Source organism: Oryza brachyantha, chromosome 6 (assembly GCF_000231095.2).
Source record: "Oryza brachyantha chromosome 6, ObraRS2, whole genome shotgun sequence".
NCBI lineage: Eukaryota > Viridiplantae > Streptophyta > Magnoliopsida > Poales > Poaceae > Oryza > Oryza brachyantha.
In genome coordinates, this window is record NC_023168.2 from 9,830,726 (window position 1) to 9,851,755 (window position 21,030).

Here is a 21,030-nt window from a genome sequence, read left to right on the forward strand (position 1 = left end):
GCCAAAACTTTGAAGTAAACTGACTTCCTCGGTCAGAAACGATCTTTTTAGGTACTCCATGCAGACACAAGATCCTAGCCAAGTAAATCTCCGCTAATCTTTTCCCCGAGTAGGTAGTGTGAACTGGTACGAAATGGGCGACCTTCGTCAATCGATCAACAATTACCCAAATCGAGTCATGACCGGCAGCGGTCCTCGGTAAACCAGTGATGAAATCCATCCCGATTTCTTCCCATTTCCATTCTGGAATCTGAAGAGGTTGTAACAGTCTAGCTGGCCTTTGGTGTTCTGCTTTGACTCGTTGACAAACATCGCACAAGGCGACATATTCTGCAATTTCTCTCTTCATACTGACCCACCAAAACTTTTCTTTGAGGTCTTGATACATCTTGGTACTCCCGGGGTGAATAGAGTACTGGGTTTGATGAGCTTCTCGGAGTATCAACTCCTTTAACTCCTTATTATCTGGTACACACAACCTGTTTCCCATCCAGATTGTCCCATGTTCATCTTCTGAAAAATCTCGAGCTTTACCAACTCGCATATTTTTCTTTAGCTCGGCTATCTCCGGATCATTTGCTTGGGATTGGCGAACTTGATCCACCAATGTCGGCTGCGCTTCTAGGGCTGCCACAAAACCTTCTTCAACTAAACCCAAATTTAGTCATTCAAACTCTTGCTGTAACTGCTCACAAACTTCCGTTGATACCGCAGCATTGCAGTAATTCTTCCGGCTCAAAGCATCTGCAACTACATTTGCTTTGCCTGGGTGGTAATGGATACTTAAATCATAATCCTTGATCAATTCCAACCATCTTCGCTGGCGGAGGTTCAAATCCGGTTGTGTAAAGATATACTTTAAACTCTTATGATCCGTATACACTTCACACTTGTTACCAATTAAGTAGTGTCGCCAAATTTTTAGGGCATGCACCATAGCTGCTAGTTCCAAATCATGAGTCGGGTAGTTACCCTCATGTGGTCTCAACTGACGAGAGGCATAGGCAACCACCTTCCCTTCTTGCATTAGCACAGATCCAAGTCCTGTTCTAGATGCATCACAGTAAACCTGGAAGTCTTTCGTTTGATCTGGCAAAATCAACACGGGTGCTGACACCAACCTTTGCTTGAGCTCTTCAAAACTCTTATCGCACTCATTTGACCATTTGAACTTCTCTTCCTTTTTCAACAACTGTGTCATTGGCTTGGCTATCTTCGAGAAATTCTCAATGAACCGGTGGTAATAGCCCGCAAGTCCCAAGAAACTTCTGACCTAGGAAACTGTCTTGGGTGGGGTCCACTTGATCACTGACTCCACATTACTGGGGTCCACTGCTACACCATGGGCATTGATCACATGACCAAGGAACTTCACTTCACGCAGCAAGAAATCACACTTGCTAAATTTGGCATACAACTGATGTTCTCTTATCTTCTCTAGCACAATCCGCAAATGTTGCTCGTGCTCTTCTTCTGACTTGGAGTAGATAAGAATGTCATCAATGAAGACAACCACAAACTTATCCAGGTATTCCATGAACACCTTATTCATGAGATTTATGAAGAATGCCGGGGCATTAGTAAGTCCAAACGACATTACCGTACATTCATACAAGCCATAGCGAGTAGTGAATGTCGTCTTGGGAATATCTTCTTCCCGAATTCTCAACTGGTGATACCCTGATCTCAAATCGATCTTGGAGAAAACTTTGGCTCCCTTCAATTGATCAAACAGATCATCAATCCTTGGTAGAGGATACTTATTCTTGATAGTAACATCGTTCAAAGCACGATAGTCCACACACATTCTCTTAGTTTTGTCCTTCTTCTCAACAAAAATAACCGGGGCACCCCAAGGCGAGGTACTCGGTCGGATGTAACCTTTCTGGAGCTGTTCATCCACTTGCTTCTTCACTTCTGCCATCTCATTAGCTGCCATCCTGTAGGGTCTCTTATAGATCGGTGCAGTCCCTGGTACCAAGTCGATACGGAACTCGATCTCTCTTTCTGGCGGCATCGTTGTGAGATCATCTGGAAACACCTCCGGATACTCACAAACCACTGGTATGTCTTCCAACTTCTTTGGATCTTCGACTGTCTCCGAGGGTTGCTCTTTGGCTTCCATCTGATTCAAACGAGTCCTAGTTGTTACTAACTCCGGCGACTGGTATGTCACCACTTCACCACCTTCACTAGTCAAGGTGACTGTACGCTTGGCACAATCAATCACTCCTTGATGCTTGGTAAGCCAGTCCATTCCTAAAATGACATCTAGGTCTTTAGATTCGAGAAGGATGAGATTGGCTAGAAAGGATGTCCCTTGGATTTCTATGGGCACATTAGGGCTATAAAGGTCCGAAAACATACTATGCCCTGGAGTACTAACCCGCATCGGGTTTCTTAACTTTTCCCTTCTTAACCCAAGCAATCCCACGAACTTTCTTAAAATAAAAGAGTGTGTAGCACCAGAATCAAAAAGTACTGTAGCAGGTACGGAGTTGACAGGAAACGTACCCAGTATTACTTCTGGCGCAGCCTGTGCTTCTTCTGCGGTGACATGGTTCACGCGAGCTTGCACGAATCTCTGCCCGCTGCGCTTCGGCTTCGGGCACTTGTCGGCAAAGTGACCTGGGTCGCCACAGTTGTAGCACACTCCAGGCTTTGCACCTGCATCCTTTCTGGTTGGAGGAGGTTGAGCTGTTGATAGAGGAGCGTTTTGTTGTCGGGGAGTTGGTGCAGGGAGAGCACGCTGAGGTGGGGCACGCTGGGACGAGCCACCACTGTAGAAGTTGTTGGGGTTGTAGGGACGGTGTTGGCGGACAATAAAAGTCGATTGCCCGTGCTGCTGATTCTGAGGATGGGGGCCGGTGTGAAACCGGGGCTTCTGCGGAGGCGACTGGTTGGACCTGAACTGTGAGGCCTTCCTTTTCTTGTCCATCTGAAGGTGCTGGTCCTCTTGACGGATGGCCTTGTCGACCAGCCTCTCAAAGTCAGCATAGTCGCCCGAAAGCAACTGCTTCTTCAACTCGTCATCCAAACCTCCGAGGAATTTTTCTTGTCTTTCGGCGTCAGTGCGGACATCCTCGGGGGCATATCGTGCTAGGCGATTGAACTCATGAAGATACTCTGTCACCGTCTTGGTACCTTGCTGCAAAGCGCGGAACTCACGCTTCTTCTGGGTGACTATCCTATCAGGGATATGGGTCTTGCGGAAGTTAAGACAGAACTCCGCCCAAGTTACTTCCGTGGTAGCGGTGCGGGTAACCAGGAAATTATCCCACCAAGCAAAGGCGGGACCCATCAGTTGATGTGCGGCGAAGGAGTCTTTCTCTTGGTCGGTGCACTGCAATAAGTTGAGCTTCTTCTCGATAACATGGAGCCAATCACTTGTCTCCATGGGGTTGGTAGTGCTCGAGAAGGTCGGGGGACGAACACGGAGAAACTCTGGCAACTTGGACTGCACAGGGGGTGGTCCATGCTGTTGTTGGTTGTTCTGATTCTGGTTTAAGAGCTGTTGTAGCACTTGTTGGTGTTGCTGCTGCTGTTGTTGCATCTGCTGCATCATCCAAGCGACCATTTCGGTCTGGCTAGCAAGAATCTGAGCGAGTGACGGGTTCTCTGGTGGAAGCGGTGGGGGCGGTCCTCCGTTGCTGGACTGGTCGGTGTCACGGTTGCCGTGGCGGGTGTTCACCATCTGCAGGAGCGGGAGGGAACAGAAAGAGAAAGAAGAAAAAGAAACGGCTAAGCAAACAGGGGCTTTATTTAATTAATGAACTGTAATTGTCTTGCTTAAGAAACACACTTAAAAACCACACAACTCCTGGCGGTACAACCATAACCCCACTACTGCTATGGTTCACCACTAGCCCCAAGCGAAGCAAACCTAACACACCAAAACTAGCACACAACGACTAAGAACGAAGCTAAAGGCGACGTCTAGGGCACGGAAGGAGAGTGACGATCGACGACAGGGGACGGATCTTCTTCCTCGTCTTCGGAACGGCTCCTAGAGTTGCTGGGGAGACCATCTTCATCTTCACCAGAAGCGGACTCACTGTTGCTAGAGACTGTGACGGTACCATCGCGGCTTCTTGCAGTGTTGAAAGGGGAGACACCTTCCTCGGGCACTGGGGTCGGAGAGGTTGGCACCATCTGCATCAGTGGTCCTGGTTCATCCGGGGCACCGGGGTAAGACTGAACTCTTGGCGGCCCACGGGTTCGCTTCCTTGCCGTGGTGCGAAGCCTTGCACCACCGGGCTCTAGAAGTCCTTTAAGTCTGGCGTTCTCCTTCTTCAAATGGTCGATCTCATCCTGCAGACGGACGATCTGAGTGAGCTTGGCGTCGTTCAAGGCCTTAGACGCTTCATGGAGGTCGTGATGCATCTGGTCGAGGCCCTGCAGCACCGTGCACATCCTACCGAAGGTAGGGTCTTGCTCACTTCGGGCAGACCGAAACCTACTGACCATGGAATTGGGTCCACGACCAAGGTGATACTGGTATGCCGAATGCTGAAACGTCAGGTCGTGCCTGGCCCTGAGCGTTGTCATCAGACTGTAAGCAGCCTCTTGGCAGGCATGCTCATGCGAGCCTTCGGCTCCTTCTGCTTCCAAGTTAGGGAGGAAACCGGGGATTCCGTGTAGCTCCAATCTGACTCGGTGGGGAAACTCGCCTTCAAGAGGGTGGATCGTGGTGTACTCTCGCTCATAGGGGTATCCTGCCGTGAATGAGACTCTTGCCAACTCTGCCACGAATCCAGCCATTCCGTTTCCACGGTGATACAAGGGGTGGTCAACCATCTAAAGAACACAAGGATTTGGAATCAATAGATGCAAAATTTTATTTCAAGATAAATAAATCATAAAAGAAATAAGTAAATAAAGTTTTACCCGTAAATCGATTTACTCACGCTTTTCAACCAAAGGGGTTTTGTCTTTTTAAATGACTCACGCTTTTGAAAAGCACTAACCCATTTTCAAAACACTCTAACTTTCGCAAACCATGCACAAACATGAAAAGCAGAGGGCTCTTAGGGTTTCCATTGGGCTGATCCTACGGTCAAAGGAGGCTCTGATACCAACTTGTCACGCCCAGAAATTCCTCACACGAATTTCTGAACTTAATTGTGTATTAAAATCTCTGTCCAGGACTAGCCAGGGTACACAAAAAGACAATGTTGATTACATAACCATCGTTCTTAGAAACAACTGAAAATAATACTTATTCTAGCGGAAATGCAGCGGAAAGAAAAAGGTAGACTAGCTCCAGTGGGTACGGCTCCAGTCCACAGGCAAAGCTTCGATGGTAGATCAGCTCACTCCTGAGAGACACCTCCATCGGACTCAACTTCTAGCCCTGAAGGGGGAAAAAGTTGGGCAAGGCTGAGTACAAACCACCGTACTCAACAAGTAACACGGAAAAGGGGAAATAAATGATGCATAGGGATTAACAAGGGCAGGCTAGGGTTAGTTGCAATAAAGCAGCAATTAAACAAATAACAGAGATTGAAAGAATAAAGATAATTGAATACAGTAAAGGATAAGTAAATAACAGCTGTAAAATACCACAACACTGTCCAACGGTACACCACATTGCAACAGGTCCAACCACTACTCAACGTTACACCACGTTGCAGTAGTCCCGAGTGAAAAACCAGTTTACTCAAGTCATTAGAGGTTCACTAATCACAGTGAAGCTGGGAGCTCGCCCATAACCGTGGTCACGGCTATTCGAATAGATTATACTCTGATCAGAGGTGCACTACTGTACCCACAAGACACGTGCGCGGACATACCACAATGGTATACTGGAAAGGAGACTGTGATAGGAGCCGTCACATAACCCTCCCTATTTAATCGCACCACTTCAGGTTTCACCGCCTCCTTTACACCAAGTCGGGCAGTCCCCTCTTGTGCCTTGGTAGATCCGGAAGCAGCAGAGGCTTTCGTTATACCACGATTGCCCGTCCATACTCCATCACGCCTACCCTTGCCACGGTACGTCAAATAGTTCGAAGTCATGCTTCAAATCTCACTTTACCCATTTCGGCATGTGGTTAGCACTTAATTACTTCCAAGGTTTCTCATGAACCGGTCCTTAATTGCCATGGGTGCGACTCTCAAAACCATGCACCCACAGCCCACCATTATCCATATTTTAGTTGACATTAACTCGAACCGGGTAATGAACCAATATCTCAGCTATTCAGAACTAAGCATGATTAAATGAGATCCCATGAACTACTTGTTCTAAGCACGGCTAAGCATTGACCTAGGCCTGACTCTAATCAAGTTACCCCTGGTCTAGCAATGAATAAAGTTGGATAAACAACGGCATAATAATAAGGTTTACCCGAAGAAAATAAATACAGTAAATACTTTAATTAAAACAATGCATATTTGAATGAAGAAAGCAGGGAATTTGCAATAATGGGTTCAATATGATCAAAGCAGGGAATTTCGGCGACGATCTCGAAGTAAACCGGCTCTTCGGCGGGGTCCGAATCTAAGCGACAAAGCACAAAAATAAATAAAACAGGCACAAACTCTACTGAAACAGCAAAAGAAAGTATTTTTAATGGATTCTTGACAATTTTATGAATTTAATGAAACTTGAATGGACCTAAACAGAGACTAGATGAATTACTTATGAATTTAAGAAGTTTTCTGGGTTTTTTAACTAAACAGAAAAGTCCTAAATCAATTATTGCGCAATTAATGGGGCTGCTGACGTCAGCGAGGAGAGAGGAGGCGCTGACGGGTGGGGGCCACTTGTCGGTGGGAGAGAGGGGAGGATGAGAGGCTGACAGCTGGGTCCCACGGGAGGAGAAAGGGAGGAGGGCGCGGCGGCGGCTGACGGGCGGGACCCGTCGGTCAGAGGGAGAGAGAGCAGGGGAGCAGGGGGGAGCGGCTCGGCCGACGGCGGCGACCGGCGGGCGGCGATAGCGGCGGCGCACGGCGACGGCGCTCGGCACGACGACGATGGCGCGACAGCGACGACGGTGTGACGGCGACGACCGGCGTCCGGCGACGGCGCACGGCGCACGACTGAGACGGCGGCGCACGCGGCGCAGCCGGGCAAAGCGGCGGCGACGGACTGGCACGGCGACGACGACCAGGCGACGAGCGCGGATACGGACGGGCGCGGGTGGCGGCGGCTTGACGACGGCGCCGCGAAGGCGACGACGACAGCAGCGGGCGACGGCAACGACGAGCTCCGCACACATCCGGCGACGGCGTGCGACTCGGTGGCGGTCGGCCGGGAAGGAAAAGAGAGAAGGAAGGAGGAAGGAGACGCTCACCAGCGGCGGCGACCGAGCGGGTGAGTCGGCGAGGTCGAGACGGAGGTGGTGACGCGGGTAGGCGCGGCCGATCGGCGAAGGCGGCGGAGATCGATCGGCGACAGTGAGGAGGTCGGACGCGGCGGCGACCGGGTGGCGAGAGGATGCACGAGTGCTGGAGATGCCCGCCGGCGACGACCGGGGCTGCAACAAGTCGGCGACGGCGAGGTGGAGGTGATGACGCGGCTGGACGGCGGCGAAGGGCGACGGCGCGGCGGCGGTGGGGATTTATAGTGCGGGGAGGCCGGCTAGGGCGGGGCGGAGGTTGGAGACCAAGTGGGGCGCGGCGAGGACTCGGCGGCGGCCGTTGCGGCGACGGCGGTTGTGGCGCGGCGGTGAACTCGGACCCGGCGCGACGCGGCGTGACGCGGCGCGGCGCGCTGGCGAGGACTCGGTCGCTGACAGGTGGGACCTGTCAGTGGCGCGAGGGAGGAGGGAGGCGGCGCGGACCTTGCGGGCGCGGCGCGGGCGAGCAAGCTGGGCCGAGGCGGCGGCCCAGGCGGAGGGGGCGCGCGCGGTGAGAAGGCCGGTCGGCTGGGCCGGCCGAGGGGGAAGATGCGCCGGCTTGGCTGGGCCGGCCCGGGAAGGAGGAGAGGAAAAAGAAAAAGGAAAAAAAAAGAAAGGGAGGAAAATTGGACTTTGGCCCAATTTGAGAAGGAAGGGAAAAAGAAAGGAAAAAGGAGGGAAAAAGGAAAACCCCACTTTTGCTGAGTTTTAAATTAATTTGTTTGGCCAAATTTTATACTTCTGCAATTTGAATTTAAATCCAGTTAGTCGATTTGTGAGCCACGATTTAATTAAATTAGGTTCTTTTAGAGGGATTCTACCTGAGTTAATTAAGCCGATTGTTATTTACGGATTTCTTTTACGACTTTAGGCTTAGGACAAAACTCCGGGTGGGACAACCATGCATGAAATCGATATAACATTGCGATGTATGAGTAATTAAATACCAAACCAGTGTAACCCATCAACTTGCCTACTAAAGTTAGCTGATCGGACAAGCTTCTATAACCAGATCGGACCAAACAGACATAGATCGGACCAAACCAAGACAGTATGCAGTCGGGTTCGATATAACTATAGAAGATGTGAAGATCTATAAGCTTAATAGATAAGCTGATGAATTACTTAAGATAATGCTAGCTAGAACTCCATCGATAAGCCCTCACGAATACTTATCCAATCTGACAGTACAAACCCAACCAACTAGATTGATCGGACTAAACCGAGGCAGAATCAAGTTGAATAGACTCATATCGACAAATCGAATAAAGAACTCACGAGGACTTGATCGAGAACCTATCACCACTGCAACCAAGAACAGATTAAAGCAACAACAAGTCTCAGATAGACCATCGACCAGCTAGGCAGGAGATATCGAACTAAATCGAGGCAGTCTTGTTCTAGTCGATCGATGAGCTAACGAACACGAACTACATTGCAAAGCTGACAAACCTCGTGTCGAGAGCTCGCTCTATCGAAAAGGTTGGCGATGCGCCGAAGATGTATTGTTGAACTGATTGTTGTTTTACAAAGCTACAGGATACTCTATCTATTTCCCAGAAATTAACTAACCTAACCGGATACGGATTTTTATTAGCAACTAACCTAATACACATGAACTCTAATTAGATATAAAATCCTAAACAAACTCTAAGATACAGATAAACCTAAATTACACGGACTGTGATTAGTTCCGAATCTATCTCTAACCACCTGGGCCTAATCGGACTCTAATTCTTATCTGATTTAGACTCTATCAGCTAAACCTGAACTGTCTTTACTCTTTAGTTTATTCTTCCGTCCGATTGGCTTTTTCCAGTCCGATCCAGTCTTTGATCGTGCATTAATCCTCAATGGCTATTTGCCAAAATCTGCATTATCAGATACTAGGGTGGTATCGGTAGTAGGTGCTGTGGAGGTCCACGTCATGCCTTTCATGAACCCTAGTCATAATTTGATAGGTTGCCTCCTGACAGGTGTGCTCAAAGGTGTCTCCTGATGATGTGTTGGGCAGCTAGGTGGGGTTGTCGTGTAATTCTAGGCTGACACGGTGAGGGAAGTTGCCACTGAGTCGGCAGATTGCAATGTAATCCGGGTCATGAGGGTAGCCCACTAGAAACGCCATGCGACAAAGCTCGGTGACAAAATCTCCCATGTCCTATCCATGATGCGTCGGTGGTAGATCTGACATCTATGGAAGTCAAATGTTAGGAATTAATGCAAGTTCAAATTCAAGTTAAGAAAAAAAAATAAATGCATGACTCATGCGAACAAAACAGGACTTTTAGTGCACAAACCTTTTTCGCATGAGACCAAAAATTAATTCAGGCCGCATTCATCCACTCCCTTCCTAACCCCAATTCACTCGTTTTTTGCGTGCACGTTTACCAAACTGCTAAGCGGTGTATTTTTTAAAAATTTCTATAGGAATGTTGCTTTAAAAAATTATATTAATCTATTTTATATTTTTTATAATTAATAATTAATTAATCATGTATTAATTTATTACCATATTTTTCGTGCCGGATAGCTAACACCCTTTTTACTCGCTGCGCAGCCCCCCTCGCTGCACGGCCTAGGGGCACACGGGTAGCGGTGTTGGTGCGTGTGAAGAGGAGGCCGGCTGCAAGCCTCGCAAGGGTTAGGAGGTCACGGCCGGATGCTTGCGTAGAAGGTGCATGCCTAGCATGAGCTGCACTTGCTGTGGGGAGCTCGACCGGATGTGCACGCGCGGAGGATCTGGACCGCTAGCCACGCATGCGCGTACATATTTATTTATCACCATAATGCAAAGCCTCACGGTCGATGAGCAGCTAGGCCTATGAGGTTTGTCATTTGTGGTAGTAGTGGCGAAAAAGCTTGTGTTAATTCCTCTGGTGTATTGGAAGTTATTATTGAAGAGCAGGTCCAATGCCTGTGGCGATAGCGATGAAGGCTATGATGGACCGCTCTCTCTATGTACTTTGAGGATGACGCTGGTGTAGGGAATTTGTCGTGGGGGCAAGGGCACTTTCGTCCATACAAAAAGTTCTGTACCAAAAAATTAACAGCTAAAACCATACGTCCAAATACGAAATGTCCGATGTAACCTGATATAGTTCTAATGTTATGCATAGTTATATAGTGTTATGGTTCCAATAGGCGAATAATAATATTATATTGCAAAATCATTATTTTAAAGATGAAAGCTTGATATCTCTACTTGCTTTATCAACTACTCCTACCAACCGTGGTCACAGGCGATGGTTACATTTGCAACTCAGAAGCAAAGGGTATGCATCTGGAAAAATATTTTTGCAACTCACAAGCAAAGGGTATGCATCTGAAAAAATATTTTCATCACTCGGTTGAATATCCACTTATTTCTTGTATACGACCTTAATAGTCATTTAAATTTTGAAAAATTTAACAAGATAAATTCCATTAATATAAGATATATCACCCATAAACATGCAAGTTTGAATTCTACTTTTACCAATCGTAACAAAATAATTAATTAATTTTGAATGTAAGCACAATAGTTTTAGTTTAATTTATCTTTTAAAACTATAGAAGTCGAAATTGGATTTTTATTCTGTTGAGTGATATATCTTACATTAATCATCTTTTTAATTATTTTCAAACTTTGATGATCTAAGGCCACCTTTAGTTTTCAAAAAAAAATTAGGGGAAGGTCACATCAATGCGTACGGTCACATATTTAAAGTATTAAACATAGTCTAATTATAAAATAAATTTCAGATTTCGCTTGGAAACCACGAGACGAATCTTTTGAGTCTAATTAATCCGTCATTAGCATAGGTCGATTACTGTAGCACTTATGTCTAATCCTGTACTAATTAGGCTCAAAAGATTCGTCTTACGATTTTTCCCATAACTGTATAATTAGTTTTAGTGTTCATATATATTCAATGTTTTATTTAGATGTCCAAAGATTCGACGTAATGTTTTTAGAAAAAAAATTGGAAGTAAAAAGGGCCTAAGTACATGCCACAAAAGGAATAGATATCTGACCAAAGTACGAAAATCCATATTGCGAGACGATAATATTAATTGCCAACCCAACCATTTTTCAATAAACACGATACGTTTGGTTCGTGGATGAATTAGGTTGGGTTGACTTCATCCCTGGATTGTAGGGTGGGTTGGTTCCATTTTTCTGTTTAGTTGGATGAATGGTTTGGACATTGTTTTTTGTTTAGTGAAAGGGATAGGTTGGACCTGTTTTTTTGTTTGGTTGAAGGGACAAGATGGGATAAAGTTTACATCTCATATCCAAAATAAAATATTAAATACTAGGATTAATATATGAATAACCTAAAGTAATTGAATGTATATTTATATAAGTAATATATTTTAAATAAATTTAACAAATAAAATGGACACCCCTCTGTACGTCATGGTCGTCCTGGGACAGATATATCTCACCGTTTTGGTGGGATGGGTTGAACCTGGATCTGGGAGTTTTGGTGGGATAGGTTGAAACTCAATCTGAGAGGAATATTCCTCTTCTAAGTCCAATCCATACTATCCATCCACCAACCAAGTAGAATCAGAAATGAGTTGGCTCTATTCCAACCCATTTCATCTCTAAAACCAAACACATCCTAACAGTGTCCCTCCAAGCGCAGCGGCCGGGGTTGGCACGTCCTATTGTTGGCGGGACCGCCTCTCTCCGCAGAGTCAAGCGGCTAAAGAATGTGAGGACGACGCAGCTCCTCTCACCGACCGTTAATCTTGCCACCACCCCCAGTATTTTAATTAACTTTGATCGGGGCTAGGCTAAGCCGCCTCGGCCTGGCCTCGCCTGTGCGTGCATGCCCATGCATACGCCGCGCCGGACGGACGAACGGCGGACGCTCTCCGGTGGTGACCATCGACGATCTCGATCAATGGCGACGACGAGCATGCCGCGGCTGACGTCGACGTTCCTGGCAGTGGCGGCGGCGGCGCTGCTCGCCGGCGCCGCCGCCCCCGCCGTGGACGCGGCGATTGTCGACGGCCTCCAGGTTGGGTTCTACAACAGGTCGTGCCCGGCGGCGGAGGAGGCCGTTCGCGACGTCATCAGCTCCGAGATCGCCATGGACCGCACCATCGCCGCCGGCCTCATCCGCATCTTCTTCCACGACTGCTTCATCACGGTAACGCCACGAGATGAGCAGCTAGCTAGAGCATATCGATTCGCTGAAAACTTGGGCGCGCGGGCGTTTGATCGTCGATCGACCGGTCATGTCAGGGATGCGACGCGTCCATCCTCCTCGACGAGACGCCGTCCGGCGACGTGCCGGAGAAGGAGTCGTCGGCGAACGGCTTCACCCTCCACGGGCTGAGGTCGATCGACGTCGCCAAGTCCACCGTCGAGTCCATGTGCCCGCGCACCGTGTCGTGCGCGGACATCCTGGCCTTCGCCGCGCGCGACGCCGCGGTGGCCGCCGGGATCCCGTTCTACGAGGTCGCCGCGGGGCGCCGCGACGGCACGCGCTCCAACATGGACGACCTCCCGGGGAACATGCCCACGCCGAGCCACCAGGTCCCGCGGATGACCGAGCTCTTCACCAAGCGCGGCCTGACGCAGGAGGACCTCGTCGTGCTCTCCGGCGCCCACTCCATCGGCGGCGCGCACTGCTTCATGTTCTCCAACCGCATCTACGGCTTCTCCCAGGGCGCCGACATTGACCCGGCGCTCGACCCGGCGTTCGCCGCCAACCTCCGGCGGGTGTGCCCGCCGCCGAAGCAGGGCGACGACCCGCAGCAGTCGCCCAAGGTGAGCTTCGACGGCCGCACGTCGGAGAAGCTCGACAGCACCTACTACACCGAGGTGCTGGCGGCGCGCGGCCTCATGTCCTCCGACGACGCGCTCATCAAGGACCCGCAGACGAAGCCGACCGTCGACCTCTTCGCCGGGGACGACGCCCTGTGGCAGCAGAAGTTCGCCGAGGCGATGCAGAAGCTCGGCGCCGTCGACGTGCTCGTCGGCGAGCAGCAGGGCCAGATAAGGAGGGAATGCCGGCTGGTGAACAAGCAGTCGCGGCAGCCGGCGCCGTCGGTGCCGCGCCTGAAGAAGCCTCGGTTCCCCAGATTCATGCCCGGCTCTGGCTTCCACGGCTTCTTCTGACTTCTGACTGCTGCTGCTGCTGCTGCTACTGCTTGCTCATGGCAAAAAAATTTAAGTCTTTTATCATTACTATTTCTACTACGATTTGCTGCACTGCAAGTACGTACTACATGTTAAATTTCTTTCCGAAAAAAGTATATGTTAAATTGGCTTATTAAAATAACTCCGCTTGCAAGATATAAGCATTTATATCGTTGATTGTAGAAGTAATTAATGTTTATGGCAAGGTTGTTTTGGTACCAAAAAGTTGTTTTTTTTTCGACTTCTGTGTGGCAAACTGCAAGAAAAGACAGTGTAGACCCCTTGTTCTTTTCCGATTATTCAGCGTACCATTGAAACGGGTTATTTTTTCCACGCTTCAAAAGATATGTTTTCTCAAACAAACTTTCTTCTACTGCATTATTTAGACCCCTTGTTTTAAGATATAGTTTAAGTTTATTTCTTAAAATATTTTATTTATCTACATAATCAAGTAGATAATCCACAGTAATTCACTCGATAATCTAAATCAAACATGGTTCTTGTCGCTGCTAAACTTCATAGAAAATCGTCGCAATTATTGAAGAGAAGCTTGACAGAACGTTGTAAATAGCTGAAAATTTTTGACAAGAGGTATGGTCACCAAGCAGTCACAATGCAGGCAAGGTATGCCAACAGTCCATGAGCATCAGGCTATGAGCAATTCAAGATCTGCCGGTGAGGAAGCAACAGAGGAACAAAGCACAGGATCTGCAATCAAATCCGTCGCGTGTTGTGGCACAATCTAGTATGGAACGCACATACACGGCAGCAAAAGCAACAGAAAACATGAAAAATACCACACACATTCACGAATAAACGAGCCTGGATATGGATATGGGGTAGCATTCCCTCAACAGTTCAGATAACGCGTAACCAAAAGTCCAAAACTGCAGGTGCAAACCCTAAAATTTCACACAAAGTAGTCCTTAGATGTACTACGCAATACGTCAGAGACAATATACTTCCCATCTTGATGGAAGCTTTACTGAACATTTTTCTTCTGGGAGCAAAAGCTGCAGAGGATAGTAAGTGAACTACAGCTACGATGTACATAAGATCATAGGGAAATAAAGGCCTTCCCACCACAGAGGATGTTTTTCTATCTACAGTGACAAGTCGCCACCCAGTTCATCAATAACTTTCTCGATCTTGGACAACATATCTAAGATAAGCAAAAACATCAGATCAATAAAAGTGTGTGGACCGTGGATTAGGAAGTTTCTAAATTAGCATTTTAGAAAAAGGGAATTTTGAGAAAAAAATGAACTATTTTCATGAGTTATGTAGGAATGGATTAACTTGACAAACATATTTAAGATGAGAAAAAGCGGTATACAAGCATATGTGAATTGTAGATTAGTGAGTTTCCAGAGTAGTATGTAGCAAAAGGGAATGTTGAGGAAACTGAGGAATATAAAGCATACCGTGGAAGCCACCATCAGCCATATATGTCTGCGACAGAACAACAACATATATTAGAATATATAGATTATTTACCAAATTTAAAATAAGAGAAACATTTACCCAACCATGCAATTATCGATGGGATAGATACCTTTATCCTTGTCACAATATCTCTTGTTTCTTTACTAACATCAATTTCATTAGCAGAAGTTGTGGCAATTGCAACTGCACACAATATTTGATTGGTTAGGAGGAAAGGACGGATACTTCAAGATGAATAAGTGGGACATGAGACCGAGACTATGTGTACCATTATGAGAAGTATCCAACACAGACACCTGCATTTTTACCAACATAACATCATTTCTTCCAATAATAATATTTTGCAGGATATTCATATATATAGCCACAAATACCTCTTGTAGTGCATGGTCTGTTGCAGTCACTGGATATGGTTCAGCATCTGGTTTAATATGTGCAAAAAATGTTGCCACAAATGAATAACTAGAAATTTTTTTAAAAAAACTGCTTTGAGTGAATGTCACGAAACAGCAAATTGCTAACCTTTCTCAGTTTTACATGAAAATTGTGTCAGCATATCAGTAAAACTTGGGGGGAAACCAGAGAAGATGGTATCAACGTTGGTAGCAAGGAGAGGTTGAAGAAGAGGTTCTTCTGGTGCCTCATGGTGGCCTAGTGCTGCTGTCTCATGCTGTTCTGTGGTAGCAAGGAGAGGTTGAAGAAGAGGTTCTTCTGGTGCCTCATGGTGGCCTAGTGGTGCTGTCTCATGCTGGTTTAATTCTGGTGCCTCTGTTCTGTGGATAGGCACGTCTGGTTCTTCATGGTAGTGTAATGCTGGTGTCTTTGTTCTGTGGGTAGGCTGCTCTGGCTTCTCAAAGCTTGAAGTGTCATGAGGCCTATGCATTGAGTGATACTTAATAATTATAATATAAAATATATTCCATAACTCAGACATGAAACAGTTCCACTGTTTACCTTTGGTGAATTCCACTAGAAGCAATATATTCAGATGCTGATGAATCTTCACAAAGATAGTCACTTCCAGATGGTATGATATCCATGGTGTTAGTTGAGCATTCCTTTGTAAATAAAGCATAATAGAAATGCATTTAGTTCTTCATAAACATTAAGAAGAGCAAAAGTAAAGAAAATATCAAATTAAGTTAAAAATAAAACGACTGTAGTCTCAGGAATTCTATAGCTAGCAGTACTGAAATTTCAATTGTATGGATAGTAGATTTCATATCAGTGAACTAGGGCACGACTACAAAGTTAAGAGAATCTCAAAGAGAACTGGAATGTAGAAACCCAAAAGCATCATTGATAGTTTTTACCTAATCACTATAACACCCAGTAGTCATGTGCACACATTGAACAGAAGATTACAAGTTCCAGTGATGGAGTATAGTGTAAAAAATTGTAGAGAATGGTGATAAACACTTAAGCAAACCACCATTAGGTGTTGAACTATGAGAAGAGACAAGAGAAGTCCATGGAATACTCATACAACGTAACTATGAAGAGGTACACATAGTTCGATATGACAGAAGCAGAAATTTGCACCTTGACACAATTTAAAAATGATTCTGCATCACTGAGTTGTGGGAAACGTAAAGCAAACTTGTGGATCTGTAGAAAAATAAAAGAGCATAAAAATTTTGGCCACTTAAATGTGATTATAGAGGTTGTACTGGTTATAATATGTGCAGTAAAATTTGATGGTTTAACAAAACTTGCCTCTTTGGACTTATCACAAAAGCTCACAAACACCACCCTGCTCCCGCTAATTGGGCATTGTGTCACACATGTAACCTGAGGCCATGAGAAATTGAGGATGGAAACAAAATGCTCCTCCTGTGCCACAAGAAATAAAAATAATGCCAGATTATGAAAAGGGAGCATACAGAGAAACCAAAACAGTGTGCCAAAGCCATTCTGCAATGTCATCAGGTTGTCAAGGATAGATGTGGTAAGATACAGCCAATGTACTGCCCAGAAAGAGTGGGATTAGGTAGATAACCTCTCTCAAATAATTGGGTTTCGCCATACATTAGAATTGGTCATTCTACAAACCCATTTTCTTGTTTTTGACAGGAAATATTCTACAATCCACAACGTCTCAAATGACAGAACACAATGTATTTATTGCATAGATCTTGTAAACAGTACATATTTAGTTGAACAATGGCAGGATGTAGAAATACCAAAGGCCTATTATATACTTGTCCCACCCAAATTACAAAAGAATCAACACAGTTACAACCATTTGTTTTCAGTTCTCAAAGTATAAAAAGAAGTTAAAATCAACCAATACAGTCCATTTCTTATCTTTCAATAAAAGGAAATTCCATTGTTCATTTCTGTAATAATACATTAAGGCCAGGGCACAAAAAATAAGGTATTGACTTTGGTCTGCCCAAAGACTAAGTAGCATATGTCTTTCAGTAACTAGAGATATATAGTTCACACAATACAGGCCTGTTTATATAGGGCTACTGGATTCAGTTTCCAAGCATAATTCCTAAAAATTATAGAAGAAATGAAATTTCAAATTTGATCAACACCAAATATAATAACAATGCAGTTACAAAAACTAGTAAAACAGAGTAGAATAGCCCAAGGTTTTATCTGTTTCAAAACTAATGGCAGGAGCTTGGGATGGTCCAAACTAGACTAATTGGAGTTTGAATGGCAAGGAATAACCAATAATCCAATATATGCAACAATAAGTAAGGAAACCAACAGTAATCAAAGTATAGGCAAAAATCACTATGCCCGACAGATCTAATCTTGCACCGCCAACATTTGCCACGTGATCATGCTAAACGCATCCACTATGTCATTTGTAAAGATGTCAAGCAATTGTTGCACTGATTGTTTCATAAAAACGTCCATGGATCTCCTGACACGGCAGCAGACGGAGGGGGAAGCAAGCAGGGTTTGGCTTCCCCTATGATTTGAGATTTTCAATGTTAATTACTGTAGCTCAAGTAACTTTCAATTTAAACAAAACCAGCACTAGTGGTCCTCTTGAAAAAAATAAATTTTAGGATTTCGCTCCGGCTAAAACACAGTAGAACACAATACACGCTAATCATGCCAATACTCAACCAAGCAAATGTTATTACACCTACACATAGAAGAACAGAACTGTGACACCGGATCAAATTGGCCAATCTCAAAGAGGGTAAAAAAAAAACCCACAGGCTTTGCTGCTTTGAGAAACAGCGATCATCCAACACTTGGAAGGCCAAACCTACACAAGAAACAAATATACGGCCACGCACTCGAGAGGCCGAAAGCAACGTCCTCCCAAAATAGGCCATGGCGCATTCAAAACATACGCCTAATCCAGAGGCGTTCCCCACTATGCCTCGGCGCGGCGAGGTCACGAACCTAAACGGGTACGAGGATCGAGCGAGCGCACGCATACACAACAGCAAAGCAGCCGGGTGAGAGGAAAGACGAAATAGAGGGGAGTATTTGGTACGGACGAAGACGACGTTGCCGATGGAGACGGTGAGGACAGGGGCCGCGAAGGAGTGGCTGGGGAGGGAAATGGCGAGCGTGGCGGGGGAGGCGGCCGGGAGCCAGGTGCCGTGGTGGCGGAGCTTGCCCCGGGAGACGAGGCGGAGGCCGGGCGGCGGCGGGTTGGACGGGTCCCGCCGCGGCGTCCTGAAGTAGCGCGCGAACTCCACCGCCCACTTCTGCCTCCGCCGCGGCGCGGCCGCCGCCGCCGCCGCTGTTGCACGCGCCGGGAGAAGCACTCCGCTGCTGTAGTTGGCGTCCACCATCGCGACGACGACGATGGTGGGGGTTCAGGCCTTCAGGGAGATGGGTTTTGATGCACGGTTTTGGTGTGGAGCCGTGGAGTGGATGTAGCATTTACGGGTCTTTGGCAGTTCTAAGCCTACCCGCAGCGTCTCCAATCGTAATGCTAATATTTTGCTTTTTAAAACTTTGTATTAGATTTATCTAAAAAAATTTAGCATAAAAGTTATACGCTCCTCCAACAAAATATAAAACTGAATAACTCATACTAGCAACATATATTTTTGCCCTAAAGAAATAAGTAAGCTAATTTTAGGCATATGTAAATATTAGCAATATATTCTCTCCGTTTTATATTATAAGACTTTCTGGTCTTAACTAAATTCATACGTGTGTTAATGAATCTAAACACATATACAAAACATATACATTGATATATGTTCAATCTAGACAAATCCAAAAGTTTTACGATATTATTGACGTCAAAAGTTGACCCGACGACGTGTCATACACGAAGGTGTGGGAATCACTCAAAGACCGCTCTAGTGCAGAACCTAAATTCTTAGAAGATGCACGGGCGTGCCAGTCAGTTTGATCCGGCAATTGACAAGATATGAAAAAACAAGTCGATCGGCTATCAAGCCGATAGGTAACAAGAAATTCAGCCGATCGGGTGTTGGTGCAGTGGTGCTTAACCGATAGGCTAATCGATCGGCTGTTGAAAGCTTGAATCAGCTTGAGGTCCGATAAAGATATATTTGAATAGTTAAATAAACAATGAATATTTTGCTACGATCGGCCAAAACTAACTATCATGCAATTCTCATAGGCCGATGCAATATAAATAACTACCGATCTAAATAAATCAAGTCGATTGATGTATAAGTAATGCAGTAATGCAATCGGCTACTCTATTGATATAAATATGGTGAATATGTGAATCAAGTGGATTGGTGTATAAGCAGTAAAGTAAAACAATCGGCTAGTAAACATGCAAATCGGCAAAGATCATCGGTTATAAATGACTGAGGATCAATCAAGATCTATAAAATATCTAACTTAGCTTACTAGGAATAATCATAGAAGATCGGACCAAACCAAGACAGTTCAAGATTATGCCTAGCAACGTCAAGCTAGATACTAAACAAATCTAGATCGCTATCAAGTTGTTGGCGTCGAAAATGCAATCCGACATGTCACACACGAAGCCCTGAGAGTCAATCTTAGACAACTCCAACGCATGACCTAAATTCTTGGAACGTGCGCGGGCATGTCAGTCAGTTTGATACTGCAACTGACAAGATGGACGGTAAAACAAGTCGATCGACTATCGAGCCGATAGGAACTAATAATCTAGTCGACCCGATGTTGATGCTGTGATGGTTAGCTGTTAGGATAAATAATCGGCTGTAAAAAAACTTGGATCGGCTAGAAACTTGATAAAACAGACTGAAATTAAATATTAGACCAACGTAAGTTACTTATTAATTTTAGTCGATCGGACGAGTCCCTATAACCATATCGAACCAAACATACATAGATCGGACTTAACCAAGACAGTATGTAGTCGAGCACGATATAATTATAGGAAACATGAAGATCGATAAAGCTAATAAATAAACTGACGAATTACTCGAAATAAACAATGGATCATATGTTACGATCGGCTAAACCCAACTGCATGTAATTCTCATAAGCGGTGCAACATAAATAACTGCCGATCTAAATAAATCAAGCTGATTGGTATAAAAATAACATAGTACGGCAATCAGCTACTCTATTGGTGTAAATATGATAAGCATGTAGATCGGCGAAAATCATCGGCTATAGATAGCTGACAAACGACCAAGATCTATAAAATATCTAGCCTAGATTGCTAAGAATAATGATAGAAGATCGAACCAAACTGAGATAGTTCAAGATTACGCCAAGCAATGTCAGGATAGATACTAAACAGATCTAGATCGCTATCAAGCCAATGAGCCGACGATGGATAACTTATCGCCTGGTACTCTGATAAAACTATGAGCATGATACATCAATCTGATATAAATCATCTGACAAACACAATCTACTAGATCGAACCTAACCGAGACAGTACAGACTGAATATGTTAAATAACAAATATCAAATCGATGTAAATTACCCAAAGTGGTCGACCAGATCAACTCAAGATACAGAAGTAACTCAAGTTCAAACAGATACGATAACTAGCAACCGCACAACTAGATTAGAAGATCGGACCGAACCGAGATAGTCCTAATCTAGCGAAACGTAGGACTTACCCCTCCACCGGAGATTGAAGCGATGCATCCCGTGTTAGGTGCCAAGTTCCACCAGAGTTGAAACCTTGGA

General features: G+C 45.5%; 2 protein-coding genes across 3 annotated transcripts; one reads left to right on the top strand and one right to left on the bottom strand.

The window, feature by feature from the left end:
• The first annotated feature begins 12,122 nt into the window (after positions 1-12,122).
• On the top strand, positions 12,123-13,829 carry LOC102700631 (peroxidase 5). Its single transcript, XM_006656905.3, has 2 exons — positions 12,123-12,484; positions 12,580-13,829. Exons 1-2 carry the CDS (start codon positions 12,161-12,163, stop codon positions 13,456-13,458), a joined length of 1,203 nt encoding a protein of 400 aa, XP_006656968.2. The 5' UTR covers positions 12,123-12,160; the 3' UTR covers positions 13,459-13,829.
• A 513-nt stretch (positions 13,830-14,342) lies between these two features.
• LOC102700350 (protein POOR HOMOLOGOUS SYNAPSIS 1) lies at positions 14,343-18,742 on the bottom strand. 2 transcript variants are annotated; one of them, XM_040525238.1, is made up of 11 exons: positions 18,399-18,742; positions 16,642-16,758; positions 16,468-16,533; positions 15,880-15,983; positions 15,655-15,800; positions 15,448-15,576; positions 15,300-15,346; positions 15,194-15,221; positions 15,035-15,108; positions 14,904-14,931; positions 14,343-14,641 (listed from the first exon to the last, which is right to left on the bottom strand). In XM_040525238.1, the coding sequence occupies exons 1-11, from the start codon at positions 18,696-18,698 to the stop codon at positions 14,583-14,585; spliced, it is 1,098 nt and encodes a 365-aa protein (XP_040381172.1). In that variant the 5' UTR covers positions 18,699-18,742; the 3' UTR covers positions 14,343-14,582. The 2 variants fall into 2 exon arrangements, with proteins under 2 accessions (XP_040381172.1, XP_006656967.3); XM_006656904.3 differs by having other exon boundaries at positions 15,448-15,800.
• Between the last annotated feature and the right edge of the window lie 2,288 nt (positions 18,743-21,030).